Source organism: Cardiocondyla obscurior, linkage group LG12 (assembly GCF_019399895.1).
Source record: "Cardiocondyla obscurior isolate alpha-2009 linkage group LG12, Cobs3.1, whole genome shotgun sequence".
Lineage (NCBI taxonomy): Eukaryota > Metazoa > Arthropoda > Insecta > Hymenoptera > Formicidae > Cardiocondyla > Cardiocondyla obscurior.
Genome location: NC_091875.1, coordinates 2,089,021 through 2,103,396, shown reverse-complemented (window position 1 = coordinate 2,103,396; position 14,376 = coordinate 2,089,021). Strand labels below are relative to the sequence as shown.

The 14,376-nt window shown below is 37.4% G+C and overlaps 1 protein-coding gene across 3 annotated transcripts in view; it reads left to right on the top strand.

Moving 5' to 3' along the window:
- Window positions 1–14,376, top strand: part of LOC139107245 (adhesion G protein-coupled receptor E3) — a 63,095-nt gene that overhangs the window by 25,415 nt on the left and 23,304 nt on the right. For all 3 annotated transcript variants that reach the window (XM_070664683.1, XM_070664682.1, XM_070664684.1), the window contains one exon: window positions 9,398–9,503. In XM_070664683.1, coding sequence (XP_070520784.1) covers window positions 9,398–9,503 — 106 coding nt within the window. The remainder of the gene's footprint in view (window positions 1–9,397; window positions 9,504–14,376) is intronic.

The window sequence follows — 14,376 nt, the reverse complement described above, 5'->3', positions numbered from 1 at the left end:
CATTTACACTCACGAGTATGTAGTGGCGCAATAGCGCGGAGAACGATAACGTGGGGCACATGGGAATTATATTACGGATTTAATGGAAGCCGACGTTAAACCGTGAAATGCTTCTGTCCATTAACGGAGGTAGTCCCGAGATTCCGTACGGTGTATCCTATCGGATGAGCGTCGTGATAATAATTGAATTAAATTATCAGGAGTTCGGCCGCGATTATCGTCGCGCGGAAAATCTCCCGTCGAAGGCTCGAAAGTCCGGGGACAACTTTCGAGAACCGGTATCGCCAAATTATCGATTTTAATTTCAACTTTTTCCTTGTTACCATTGAATTTGGAAAACAGCATTTTAGTTAGAGGAGTTCGGCTTCGAATTAAAAAAAAAAAAATAAAGGACCTAAGCATCGTATTAACATTCAAGTTGAAAGGCTGTCGAGATACGCGACGCGAGTTAAATTATTTTAATGCGAAGTAATTTAAAATAAATGGCGGAAATACGTAATGTTGCTCGAATTTGTATTCGTGTAATTGCATCGTGGCAAACTTGAATTGTCAGTATCTTTTCCCGTTCTTTATCACGTCACGAAACAGCGTTCGTTGGATTGTTACCGCGAAACCACTTGTGGCTCCGCAGATTTATTTCGCCAAACTCATTCTCTTTTATGTTGCTCCGCTCATTAATCGAGACGTTAAAAATAAACTTTAAAAAAAAAAAAAAATTATTTTTTAATTACGGCAACAAAGCGGAAATTCTATGTTTCTCTCTCTTTCTTTAGCTTTATTTTTTATTTTTTAGTTTTTTTTTTTACCGCGTCTCTCGCATTATAGCACGCATTGTTCGTCGCATAGTTTTAACTTTATTCCGGCTGAATTTACATTTCAACACTTAACTGACTTCTAATTACGACGTACCCGCGTTGTAACTGATACCGCTGTAAACTTTTTTACAATCCTTGCATTTACGTTCACGTACTTTTGTTTTGTTCTATAAAACTATTTTTCTCTTTGCCCAAGTGTGTTGGTACGAGATTGCTGCAATTTTTTATACGTTACAGTAGAATTTTATATTTTTCCTCTTTGTAATAATTTGTGTTATATCTAAAACAAAATTATACTTCCGTTGTTAAAGCAAATGGAATTAGTTGCAATATATTTTTTCGGTATAGTTTAATTATAAAAAATTATATTAGTATTTAGCAGTTTTTGACAATAGTTTAAAGTTGTAATCCTTAACTTTTTGTCTCTCCATCTGGACAAATTTATATTTATACATATGTATATGTATATTTTGGTGCGGTGTGCGACACTTGACAGACAAGAAAGCTTAGTTCTTAAATCTCCCGACTATCTCGTTACATTTTCCGACATCAACGTCTATGCGACGGACAATGTGAATCTCGAAACGCTCGGATAGTCATCGGGGGCGAGAAACCCTTAGGACACGACTCGCGAAAATGAAAATCTCGAGATTTCATCTTTATCGCAGCGTCACCTCGATCGCTATACACCGGAATTGTTAGAATTTTCCACGAGGAGATCTTTATCGGGAACTCATTATTATCGAAAACTTCCTTGTCGGAGATTTCCATTTGAATCCCTATATTTAAAAGCACGGCAACGTGATAACGGCAGAAATTATTAACAATGCGAAATAGTTGCGGCGGAAAAAAGAATCGAAGATAACGGAACGCACGTAATATCATTTTAAAATAAAAATTTAAATAATATTTTAATCTGATGGATATGCACTTTACGTCGAAGAAGGCGATACATTTTCCGATGTATTTTATATTTATTTATTTTTTTATTTTTCACAAAATTTTGCGTGATAATAAAAGTTACATACAGTTTAAATAAATTTTGAATTTAAAGGATGTAATCTCCGTCGAAGAAGATACTTTTTTTTTTTTCTTTTTCAATACATATATTTCTGTACAAAATGTCGTGCGATAATAAAAGTTACGAGACGTCGGCGAAATGTTGTATCATCGCGCGCGGATTGCATTCATCGCCGTTCGTTGCATTAATGCGATGCATTTCATTTGCATTAATGTGTTTCTTTTTCATTTTATTTTCCAATAGCCGCGCGCAATCTCTAAGAGGGGAATATTCGAAATTATTTACGCCGGTGCACGATTTTACCGGAAAGTAATACCGTATGTAAACCGAACGGAATGCATGCTGATCTACGCGGGAGTTTTCTTTCGTTACGAGCGCCACGGTAAACGTTACGCACGCCGTAATAAAATGGGCGAGCATATGCTTCTACGAAAATAAAATATTTATCTTTCGGATCAACGGGGGCTGTACGTATGTAGCTTGTGTGCAGCGTGCAGCGGAGCATTTTCGCGTTGCGTTTCTTTACACAAGCTCCCAGAGATATTGGATATATCCCTTCGAATCCTATCTCTCGATGAGAAGTAGAAAATAAAGCTCCGAGAGCGCGACGCGTTTCTTACGTACGACAATAAAACTCCGCGTGTTTGCATTTAAATTAAATTTAAATATATGTTTAAATAAAGTTGAACATACATTTAGATTAATATTATTTGCGAAGTTATCGCGAAGCGCCTGTTATTACCAAACGCTCAGATATTTTAGTGCCCGGATGTTTCCTTAATTGCACGTCGTTTCTGCCGCTAATACGGTAACAGCCGACTTGAACGACTTCGTAATTATAGACAGATTAAAGTTCGGTTGAATTACAGCGAGAGCTTTGTGCGAGAATCGCGTAGTCAAGGGTCGCCTTGTCGGCGGGAATGAGTTTCAGTTCGTGGAACGCGATTGATACGCGCGAATCCAACGAAACCGTGGAAAAATAAAGAGAGAACGAGGAGATACTAGGTTTCGCCGCAAGTATGAAAAGTCTGGTTATAAACCGACAACGTGATACGCGAACGAAAGAGGGCGGGGACGACGCGACGTGACGGGTTGAATTTCAAAAGCTCTCTCCGCAGCTCTCGCTTCGTGCTTTACGAACTGGAAACGGCGAGAAGCCTGTGCCGGGCGCAATTTATACTTCTTAACTTGACAAGTGTACCGCAAAATAACGCGCGGTGACTGCGCGTGGGAATCGCGGAAGGCGTCTGATTTTCACAAACGGCGAATCGCGAAATAATTCAATCGATAATTCACGTTGCATCGCGAGACGTTTTAATCTCTTTATTTGATAAGTTTCCTTCCAAGGAAAATTCTTATTTAATTGTTTACGCTTTTGCTTGCTGTTGATTCGATACAGCTGTTTTTTTTTTTTTGTCTTGGCCAGAGAAACAGAGGCGAGATAAATAATAATAATAATAATATTTTTTAATATTTATTTTAGAGATTATATTTTAATATACATATGCATATGTCTTACGTGATAAGGCAATTATTTTTCAAGCTTGTACGTCAGATTAAAGACAGAATTTCTTTTTTCTCTTCGTGCGCTGCACGAAATTTTGATAAATTTGTATAATTATCAGCGACTGGCTAGCAAAATGTCGCGAAATGAATTGCCAGGTTCGAGTTTACCGTTTCGTAGAGGAAACCGTTTTCATCGGCAGTCATTAAGGCACTAAACGTCGCTAGGCGAGTGAAAACTTCGCAATGCATTTCTATTTGCGAGAAGTCTACGAGATCTGAAATCGCGCCGTTCCGCGCGTGCGTTTCCACGAGTAACTCCGCGGTCGTAAATTTCCAATGACCCAACGGGAAAATAAAGTTTAACTGCAAGCAACGATTGCGCCGGGTTCTTTTCCACCTGCCGATGTAGTCAGGCATTTCCGTCGGAAAAATAATGCAGCATTCAGCGGCGCGGCCGGATTTCACTCCCTTTATGAGAACCGGAAAAAGTTTAAGTTATAATTTAAATTGAATGGTGGTTAACACTTGGCGGAGGAAGATTAAATTTCCTGCAATTTAAAAAACTTCACTCTGGCTGCCCCGCAGCGGAAAGCTGGCTTTCGACTATATCTATAAATTATTTCTTTTATTATTATCACGAGTTTCGGTAACGTTACACCCCTTGGTAATTACGAGGTTATCATTTCTCGCTTAAAAAAAAAAAAAAAAAACAACTACTTGGTTATTCATGTGCCACGGTTTTTCCTGTCGCTTAAAAAGCCTCGCGTTTCGATTGAAAAATGTGCGCGATGCGACGAATTAGAGGTTGATTTTCGACAACGGCGTCGTTTAAAACACCAGGCCCTCGAGATTTCCATTGCAAATCCGTATCGCGTAATAAAAACAGCCGCTCTGCAAAACTCTACTCGTTTGCGCGACGCGTCTCGAACGGTGACGCGAAATAACGGGACCGCGGGATTCACGGGCGGGCGACAGCTATGCAATGACGCTGCTACATGTCACCAACTGTCGAAATTTCAAAATATGACTTTGGCAGATTTTATACGACACAAATCGATCGGGATATTAGTTAAGCGCGCCGCCAATTAAAATTGGAATTAAAAATATAATTAAAATTGAGATTAATTAAAAGAATTTTGTAAAGATAATAAATCGATGATAAATATCCGACTGAATAATAATTAATTAGTAATAACAACAATATGTTAATATAATATTAATATCTATAATAATAATTACGATATAATATTAACCATCAACTAAAATGCTAGTTTTTAGTTTTAATCGTAGAATTATTTTTGTAACCAGTGTGTTTTTAAGATCAAACGGTAGAACCTTTGTTACGAGGATGTTGATGAAAGGATTCAGACTAACAAGCTTGAAAGTTTTGCGCCGGCAAACTTGGAGATACGCAGCGGTCTCCCCCGAGTGCGATTTAGATCTTAAAGGAAGCATTAGAGCGAAGAGAAGATCTCGTTGTCTTAAAGGACTTTCCTCGTTCGACAATCGAGCTTTTTTCTTAGAAAACGCCAAGTCAAGTCAACCGCTATTGTTGGGACAGTTTCGCCCATCACGTACCTCTTTATGATCCTCGTCGGTAATAAAAATGTTATGACATCCCCGATCGTTCGCCATTAGGGACGGTTGTGATCTCAAAACAACATTACGTACCACTACAGCTTTGTATCACGCAAAATTATGGTGGGCGTAAATAACTGACGAAGAAGCAAAGTAAGGAAAAAAGCGAGTGACTCAGGTGTTGTTAGATTTTATTTCAAAAATTAACGAGATTTTCTTTTTGACATTTAATAATATAAATGATAATTTTATTTTTGAAAAGGGAAGCAATATATGTATAACTTTTCCCTCGTTCAAAATTTTTCGTTGAAGCTTCGATGACTTCTTAATCCCCGTGTCGCCTCTCTTTCTCCCTTTTCCCGAAAATGTTTCGCTGTCTATTCAAGTCTGATGTACAGACGATTTCTATCGACAGCCTGACATTTCAGTTCAAACGCAGGCTCGCGAAGCCCAAGTAATTCAAATTGACGATCTCCCGAATTCTGCCTGATGGCTCCCTTTATCGAAAATCCGATCAAACTGTCTTGAATATGTGATTACAGTGGCTTCCACCATCGATATCCAATAATGCCTCGATAGCTGTCTCGTTAGCTTTCACGTGACCGCTTTTCGATAAAGTCGTCGTCGAGATGAAAGTTCACAGAAAAATATCTATATTTTCGGATCTCGTGAATATTTCCGATCTTGAAGTTAACCAGGCGGCAAATCGCGAGAACGGCGCGAAAGCAGAGAGAGAGAGAGAGAGAGAAAAAAAAAAAGAAAGAATGAAAAAAAATCGAAGAGTAGAGAAATGAGAGCCAAGAGCGCGAAATTATTTTATACGCAAATATTTGAATGTGTTATACAGTACTTTTATCAAGTTTGTCTTGGATCTACACGAGCGTTCCGTGTATCGACCCCGAGGCAAGTACATACAATTAGTTACGGTAAAAACAAACAGGAGAGGAAAGTTCCGCATAAGACGATTCATGGATGTAAGAAGGGACGTGGGCTCTCCTTGGGGGAAGAACGGGATATTTTGGGCGCGAAGTTGCTGGAGTAACTCGTAAGTCCCTCCAGCTTAGTTCTCCGAAGCTGATGTTGCCTCCAAAGAAGACTTGGTGCCTTCAGCAATCCAAGTAGAAATTAGATTCCGGTGCGATAATAAGATAAATAATAATGAAAACGAAAATTGGGTTACGGCTTAATTAAGTCTCATAGATAAGTAAGTGCTGGTTGACGGAAAGCTTCTTTACTTTGGCGTAAACCTGAACTAGCGCGGTGTGTGTGTCGTCCGAAATTTAATTTAGACAAGATATCCCGCGTATCAAAGGCGTAATTACATTTAGATAATTACATTGCCGGAGTATACGATTGATGGCTGAAGGTCAGAGATCGAAAAATGAAGATTGGGAGTTCGCACGTCGTTAGGTTCAACGAAAGAAGCGGGGTCTTCCTAAGTTCCGATCGTAGCTGTCGGAGCCTTGATAAATCGCGACGCAATGTCGGTGCTTATCAGCGACATTGCCCTTAATGGCGCTGTCGTCCCTCGAAAGATATCAGCATCAGCGGGTGGGACTCAGACATTTATCGTCGCTCAACTTTTGAGCTATCGCGGGGCGAATATATCGAGTTATATTTTAAATGACATAAATTTTTATACGTTACGAGATGAAAGACTGCACTTTAAATAATTTTTTTTTTTTGTGCTTTTTTTTTTGCAGACAAAAAATAAATATTGATGATTGAATTGAATATTGCGAGAGATATGATTTGTCTTTCGTGCTTGCGTTAACGGCGCGAATTATTTTACACCTCGTGATAATTTCTTTCCAAATTGACTCGAATTTATAATTAAGATAGATGAGACAGAAGTGTACGGTAACGAAGCTCGTCGAATAATTATACGCGAAAGAGCCGTCGCGTCAAGTAATCAAATTTGACGTAAATGACTCTCGTTATTAAAGAGCAAGAAATAAAGATGATTTTAAGGAAAATCTCCGGAGAGCCACGGAGGCGAGTTTCGACCCTCGTCCCCGTGGAAATTCTATGCGCGGTCTCTCGTTCCGCGTCCACCTTCGTGAATAATTCATGAAACGATAAAACTTTCAATGTCGGGCACTGACAAAAAAGCGCCGACGGTCGCAAAAGTCGAGGAAGCGGATCATTAAGCTTTTCATTGCCGCTTATGTCAAGGCCGCCTCGAGATATTTACAATATATTAATGATGCATAGAGTGATTGGAAAATTCGCTCGTGCTCATATTTTATTAAACGCATTGATTACGCGCGCAATTATAATCACTTTTCGAACACGAATAAAGCAGTAGGTAATGTTATAATAATGCATTAACTTAACTAATAATTAATAATCGTACAATGGTCACGGAACCTTTTGTCGGCAATTCGTTCGCAACAAAGTTCCCGAGAGCGTTAACATTTCGTTTGAATTTATATTGCATCAATGTTATCGAATTGTATTTTATTATAATATTATTTTTTATTTTTTTCTCCTCGTTAATTTTTGCTCCAAACATTTGTCTTTGACGTAGAATCGGTGCAACATTATTTTGATAAAGAAAGAACATGCGAAAGCACATGTGGCTTATACTCTCATTGGTGATGTATCAAGACATGCATGTGTGATGTACTACGTACACAATGTGGATTTATGCCTTTCGCTTCCAGCTGGCGACCTAGAAAAGGCGATGCCGATATTCCCTCTGCATAAACAGAATATCGATGCCACGCAAACGGCAAATAAATCAAACAAATTCACCAAGTCCATGCATTTCTTATCATACTAATATAAATTTATGCGTTGCATTTTTAATACGCGCGCTCTATTAAAAAAAATAAGAAAGAAAGAAAAATTAACAAAGAAATATGATATTTTATTGTAGGAAAATACGTAATTTATAAACCGTAAAAAAATATATGGACACTCCTGTGTATTTTATTATGCAACTATTATCTACAAAGTTATTGCGTTTAGTGAAGTCTTAAAATTTTTTTTGCAGCGCCGAACACTCGGCAATAATATCAATTTTATGAATTTAACGCCATTTAAGTTTACGGGGAAAGATTTGACTGCGCGAAAAATCTTTTAGAAACTGTCGAATTGTTGAAACATTCCTTTTCCTCTCTTCCCGCTTTGCGCGGCATTCTTCCGAAATATTAAATCGCCGCCTTTCATAACGTCACATGGAAACTGCGTTTTGCCAACAATTTTAACAGTAATTTTTCAAAGGTGATATCTTGAATTCGATTTCTGTCGCGAATATAACTTTGCTATTCCCGTTCTTTTTTTTTTCTCTCTCTATTGGCCATTGTCTTATTATTAATCACATTTTTCTGCGGTCGCCGTTTCTTTGACCGGAATTTTACCTCGGTTCATCCACGAGATAAAAGAGGAATAGCTCTCGTTTGTAACTTGCCTCTATCGCGATCGTTCCTTTGTTTCCGGCAGGATTCTTCCTTCACCAGAAGCCGTTCGGCCGCGATTTATGAATTATTCACGGAGCGGAAGAATTATTCACGAGGATGACTACACGAACGATTCGCGACTTAATTGTAAGCGGCCGAAAAGCAGGGTGAGATCCATAATTTAAGAGCGCTCGCTAATTCCCGATGCGACTCGCTCGCGCCACGATTGCGATAAATAAGAGCGACACGTTTTAATTTCCGTATTAATTAAAATATTTTCTCGCTTTTACAGGTAATAGGAAAAATATGAAAGCACAAAATTGGCCGGTGGGGCGATAATTAACGGCGATGATATTTTTACGCAAACGATTTTGGATAGAAATTTTCATATTTAAACATTTCATTCATACGTCAATATGAATAATTAAAAGAAAAAAAATTTTTTAATTTAACAGCATCTTAGTCCACTTTTAATAATTTCTTCATTAGAATACAGACTTAATCCGTTGATTAAAAAATTAAGTAAAATTATATCGTTTTTAATAATAAATTTTATGCTTTTCATTTTATAGAAATTTTCCTAAAAGCACCGTCTTTTAAATTGTACTTTTCTCAGGCTGATATATGTAGGTATATGAGAGCGAATGCCCTCGTAGCTATATTTCTCCGCCCGCAAGACGCACGATTGGCGATTACCAAATTTATTTCTTTTCGCGAACTCTCTCGTACGGTTGGTGTGCGTTCAACTTTCGTGATATCGAGATATCTTTCCCACGAACGTATGTTATTGCGTGGACGTAATGTATGACATTCACCCTTCCGTATGTGTTTTTTCGTTCATTCTTTATATTACTTTATTATCTTAACGAGAATAATATATCGCGTCTGTAAGTAATCATTCGAATATTTATGACACTTACGATCTTGCTATTCAATCCTGCGAACGTTCAATATATCTTTATTTAAGAACCTGATCTTTATTTATCTTTACATTAATCTTTTTTTTTTTTTTTAATTTTAATTTTAATTTTATTGTAAATTTTGCTAATTGACTGGGTGTCTTTATGTTTTAGCCTCTTTTCCGACTTGAGAAGTCTCGCAGGCACGACCCTAATGAATCTTTTGGCAGCCCTTTTCATGGTGCAACTGTTGTTTATCGTGGGAGCTGGAGGAGTACAGGTAAGAACTATAAATATTAATTAATTATTTAAAAAATGATCGGAAGCGCCGCACTTGATTGAAGAATTTATCTGCGATCTGTTACTCTCGACGGATTTTAAATAATAGTTACCCCGATAACTAAAAAAGAAGTTACAGCAATAATTATTGCATTGTTTTTTATTTAAAATTATCTTTGAAATCTGTTAGTGAAATATTTGCATTGTCTCTCGCGATCCTTCTCTACAAACATAATGCGAGAATCAACTGAGATCCGTCGAGGTGTGAATTCCGGTGGCTGCTTTCGGCTCTTCCGCTTTTCGAAAGAGAGAAAGGAAGGAGAAATTCCGTTTCGTGCTCGGTACATCGGCGAGAGTGCCGAGAAAAGCTTTTGCCGAGACCTCCTTCGTCTATAATGTTCCGCACTTGAATCCTCTTTAATTAAGCTCCGCGATCCGCAAGCTCGTCCCCGAGATGCGACAGATTCCGGAATTCACCTTTTTTTCGTTTATTCGTCCGCTTCTTTCTTTCGTTTGACCCGGAAACATCCGCGGAGCGATGTCAGGCGTGCTTCGTGCACGGGAATGCCTAACATTGTCACTCGAATTCTCCTTGGCGAAATGCGATACCAGTTACTGACGAACTAGAGAGAAAGCATTTTGGGTTCTCCTGGCAATTATATATCGCGGACAGGCGAAGAAAAGTCGCAGGAAGACGTTGGAAAAGCGTCGATCGGGAGAAACCCAAAGCGGAAATTAGCGGCGTTCCCATTTCCAAGTTTTAATTGCGCGTCAGTGACGTCGGACTCTTTGCCTTCGGCGATAGGATTTGCTCCAAAAATTCGTCTCTATTTTCACGGATTTTAATATCGCGAACGATATAATTAATTTTGTCGCACTACCCGCGCGGTCACTTAATTAGCGATAAATTGCTTTTAATGACTCCAACGAGATTGAAATGAGTATCATTGGCTGTTTTATTTTTTACGTTGTTTATTAATCGTTCGTGTTATTATGAGGAATTAAATTGCACAATTATTTTCAATAATAGGAAAGCAATTGAAAATTTGTATCAATTAACTTTGTTAATAAAATCCCCCAGAAATTTAATCGTCGTAACTCTGTTATCGTTTTTAACATTATAACAACCCGAGTTTTCATATCAAATATCAGAAATCGTGGCTCAAAAATACACATGACTGCAATTTTCTAAAATAATAATGTAATATTTTTTTTAAGTCGCGCTCGAGTAAATATCCTACGAAATTCACCATGCACGTGGCGACATTTAATTACTTGCATAAATAATTGCGTAACAATGAACGAAACAGAAAGAGTTGCGAAATATTACGCGTCGGTTGTCAGTTGTAGAAATGAATATTATTCGCTAGTAAAATTTATCGCATTCTTCTCGTGAAAATAATGAAAAAATAGAAAACGCGTATGTAACATGCTCACTTTGAAAAGAGCGAATGAGAAAAATTTCTTTTTCTCTTAGACTTAACAACGCAGAAACAAGAGCCCTGCCGTTTCTTCATTTCTAGATAAAGGAAAGATTCACCGCGCTTGCATTGCTGCATTTTTCTTTGTAGCTAGACGGAGATAGAACGTGTATACGTGTGCCGAAAAAATCCGTATGGAAACGAGATTCTTTTCAGGTCAAATGTTATTCATCGCAGTTGCAAATCGTGGCCTTTGATCTTTGGATACCCTCTCGCGGGATGCATTTTTAAAATATAGGCAAAACACGAGATATTTTCATACGTTACTCATCGTAATGTATAATGCTAGTTCACATATTCGGCTTCATATTCATTAATTTTTCAAAGAATAGAATATCGTAACAGAATACTTTCATTTCTTTTTCGCTCGATGTTTACGAAAACATATTTTTTAATATAAAAATCCGACACACGCAAAATTAATTTTATACGTATATTTTCACCGTAATCCGAATAATGTAATTTAAATATGACGACTTTAATTTAAACAATTGTAAATCAATCGAGCATTTCAAAGCACATTACGTGGAAGGATTTTTTTCTCTTATTTTTTTTTTTTTCTTTTGTTGAAAAATGAAATTAGGTCTCTGTATTTTACATTTACTTTTATTTAATTAAAGCTATTCGTCACATCGGGAGATAACAAGTCGGCTAATAAAATTTGTTAAATGTACTTCTTTTTCATTCCACGTGTTTCTTAACAATCGGAAAAGTTGAACCAATTGGCACTTAAATTTTATTCCACCGATAAATAACGGGTACCAGTCGAGGAGACGAATAAAACAGAAGTAACCCGGAAATATATAGACGATTTTACGGATGAGCGGAAAGAAAGGAGGGTCGTTTAAGTCGAGTCAGTGTTTTTTCTACGAGGTGCTAAATTTCACGACTACGAACTGGACGGAGCTCGTTTGCCGTCGAGAAAGATTCTACACGCGAGTAATATATCTCGTCGTACACGGAGCTAGTCGAGAAGGGGAAAAAAAATAGAGATTCTCAACGAAAGAAGGTGTTCGAGCGAACACGTTAGATGTTAGGAGGTCGGAGTGTGGTCTCTCCGAGACAAGCTCTGCCCTTTCGTGCTTCTCCCTAATTGCGGTCTTGTCTTGCGCCAGTATGTAAAGACAAATTTACATCGAATCCACGATGAATATCCCGAGACGAGTTTCTAACGTACCGTGAAATTTGACGCAAACTTCGAATTAAGTCGCAAATAAAAATTGAAAAAAAAAAGAAACAGAATTTTCTCACTACGGATAATGCAATTTTGCTTGATTACAAAATTTTCTCGGGTGATTTTTAGTCGTAAAGTATTTCGTAGACTTGCCAATTGATATTCGTAAAATAACTTAGTATTAAAGAAAAAAAAAGAAAAATTTTACTTTACAAGATAGAATATCAATAACGATATTTTCCGAGAAGAAAAAGCTTAGAGACGGCAAAATCCCACTTCATCATAACTGCGTGACGGAGATAAATCTCTGTCGGTTGTAATTTCGGCCGTCACGTAGCAATTCGGCTTTATTGTTACCCGTCTCGGATTTGTGAGGAGGGACGAAAAATAAATTCAGCCCATAGGACCTTTTACGTATTTTTTTTCCTTTCCGAATAATTGTAACAGGAAAAACGAGTTTTTTTTAGAAATATAGAAATAAAATACAACTTAATATAAAACGTATTAGAAAAATTAACGAACGTTGTTAGGATTTTATTATAAAATAAATAAAACTTTAGAATAAAAGTATGTCACTTTGCTAATATAATTATTCATTACAAAAGCAAACTTTAAATGTAAAAAAAAAAAAGAAAAAGAAAATTTGTTTTTTCCTTTTTTTTTCCATTGCTGCAAAAATTACTGTGTATTCAAATATATCACGTATACGAGCCGAGCAACTTCTATGCTTACATTGTGCTTTACATTCTCACAACGTTTCCGGTTCCGACCAATAGAGCAGTAGTGCATTCCGTGTGCACCACGCAATCTCGATATATCGCTGTCCCGCATTAAGTCAGACACGTTTACGAGCTCTGTATACCGCAGCTAGGGATGCTGGCAAGTAAGATAAAGTCTAGTGGGCGAGATAACGTTTCCGGCCGGAATTAAAAGGTACGAACGCCTGAGATATTAATCCATCCTAATGTCCGCCCCAATTTATTTTAAATCTCCTCGTTAACAATGTTTGTAACGTCGTTAATACGTCGCGAAAGCTTTACGCTAGGAAACTAAACTAATCTCACTTTATTACTAATGTATGTATAAAAATCGTTATTAATATGTGAAAGTTTTCTTTATTGTAGAAGAGCCGAGTAAGTCACGCGTATTAAAAATTTATGTTACGAATTCGACTATACGGTTCCAAAACAGGGAATACATCGCGGAAACTGAACCTGCGCGAGAATATTCGCGTTCGCGAGAAGATTGATAGCAAATATACCAAGAATTTGGACTTGCCAGTGATGTACAGCCTCCCATCGCACGTGATATTAAAAGTTATTTCTTGGACGGGCAGGTTTAATAACGCGCGCGTTAAATCATTATAATTAGTGCGATTATACGTATCGCAAAAGCGTTATCTCGCCCGCATTTAGAAATATGATATATCGCATCGAGCATTAAATCGTGCGCGTTTCTGAGAACGGAAATAAAACAGGATTTGAATAAATTCACTGGCAAGAGGAGAAACTGGAAAATATTATTATCCGATTACGGTAAATCACGTACGTGAGTGATACATTTTGAAAAATATGTGCAAATTATTTTATAATAATAATTAAAAACGACGAAAAAAAGGAAAAAAAAAAAGGAATTAGCAGAGGATGTGGTTTTTTTTTTTTAAACTGAAGGTTGATAAGGAATATTTTATGTGAATATTTTTTGTGAATATTTCGACAATTAATTAATGATGAAATTTTGCCTGAATATTTGAGCTTTTTGTTATTAAGATTTATACGCGGAGTAATAAATAAATTGTATTTTATTTTTCAAGTCTTTGGAATTTTACGAAGCGCATATGCTCTTATTATCCACGCATTACCTCTGTATAATGCCACGAGAACGTGCTTTTATAGTTTCGCAATGTTTTGGAGAAAAGAGTAATTTACGGTATGAAGAATGTATAATAATTTGGTTGAAACTGGATGCGAGTTTTTTTTTTTTTTTCATATGATGTTAACTTTGCGTTACGTTATAATTAGGAAAAATGTGGGAGCCGCAACTTTTCCGGAATTTGCAAACTAGCCCGCGAATTTTCACCGGCACGTGGGAAAGTTCACTTTGGAGGAGTGCGCTATTTATAGAGTCGCGTAAATCACAATCAACCGCCGTGACACGTCGGTTGTGTCGGTTTCGATTCGCTTCGCGGCTTCTGCAGGGTAAAGTGATTTTCGCGGCGC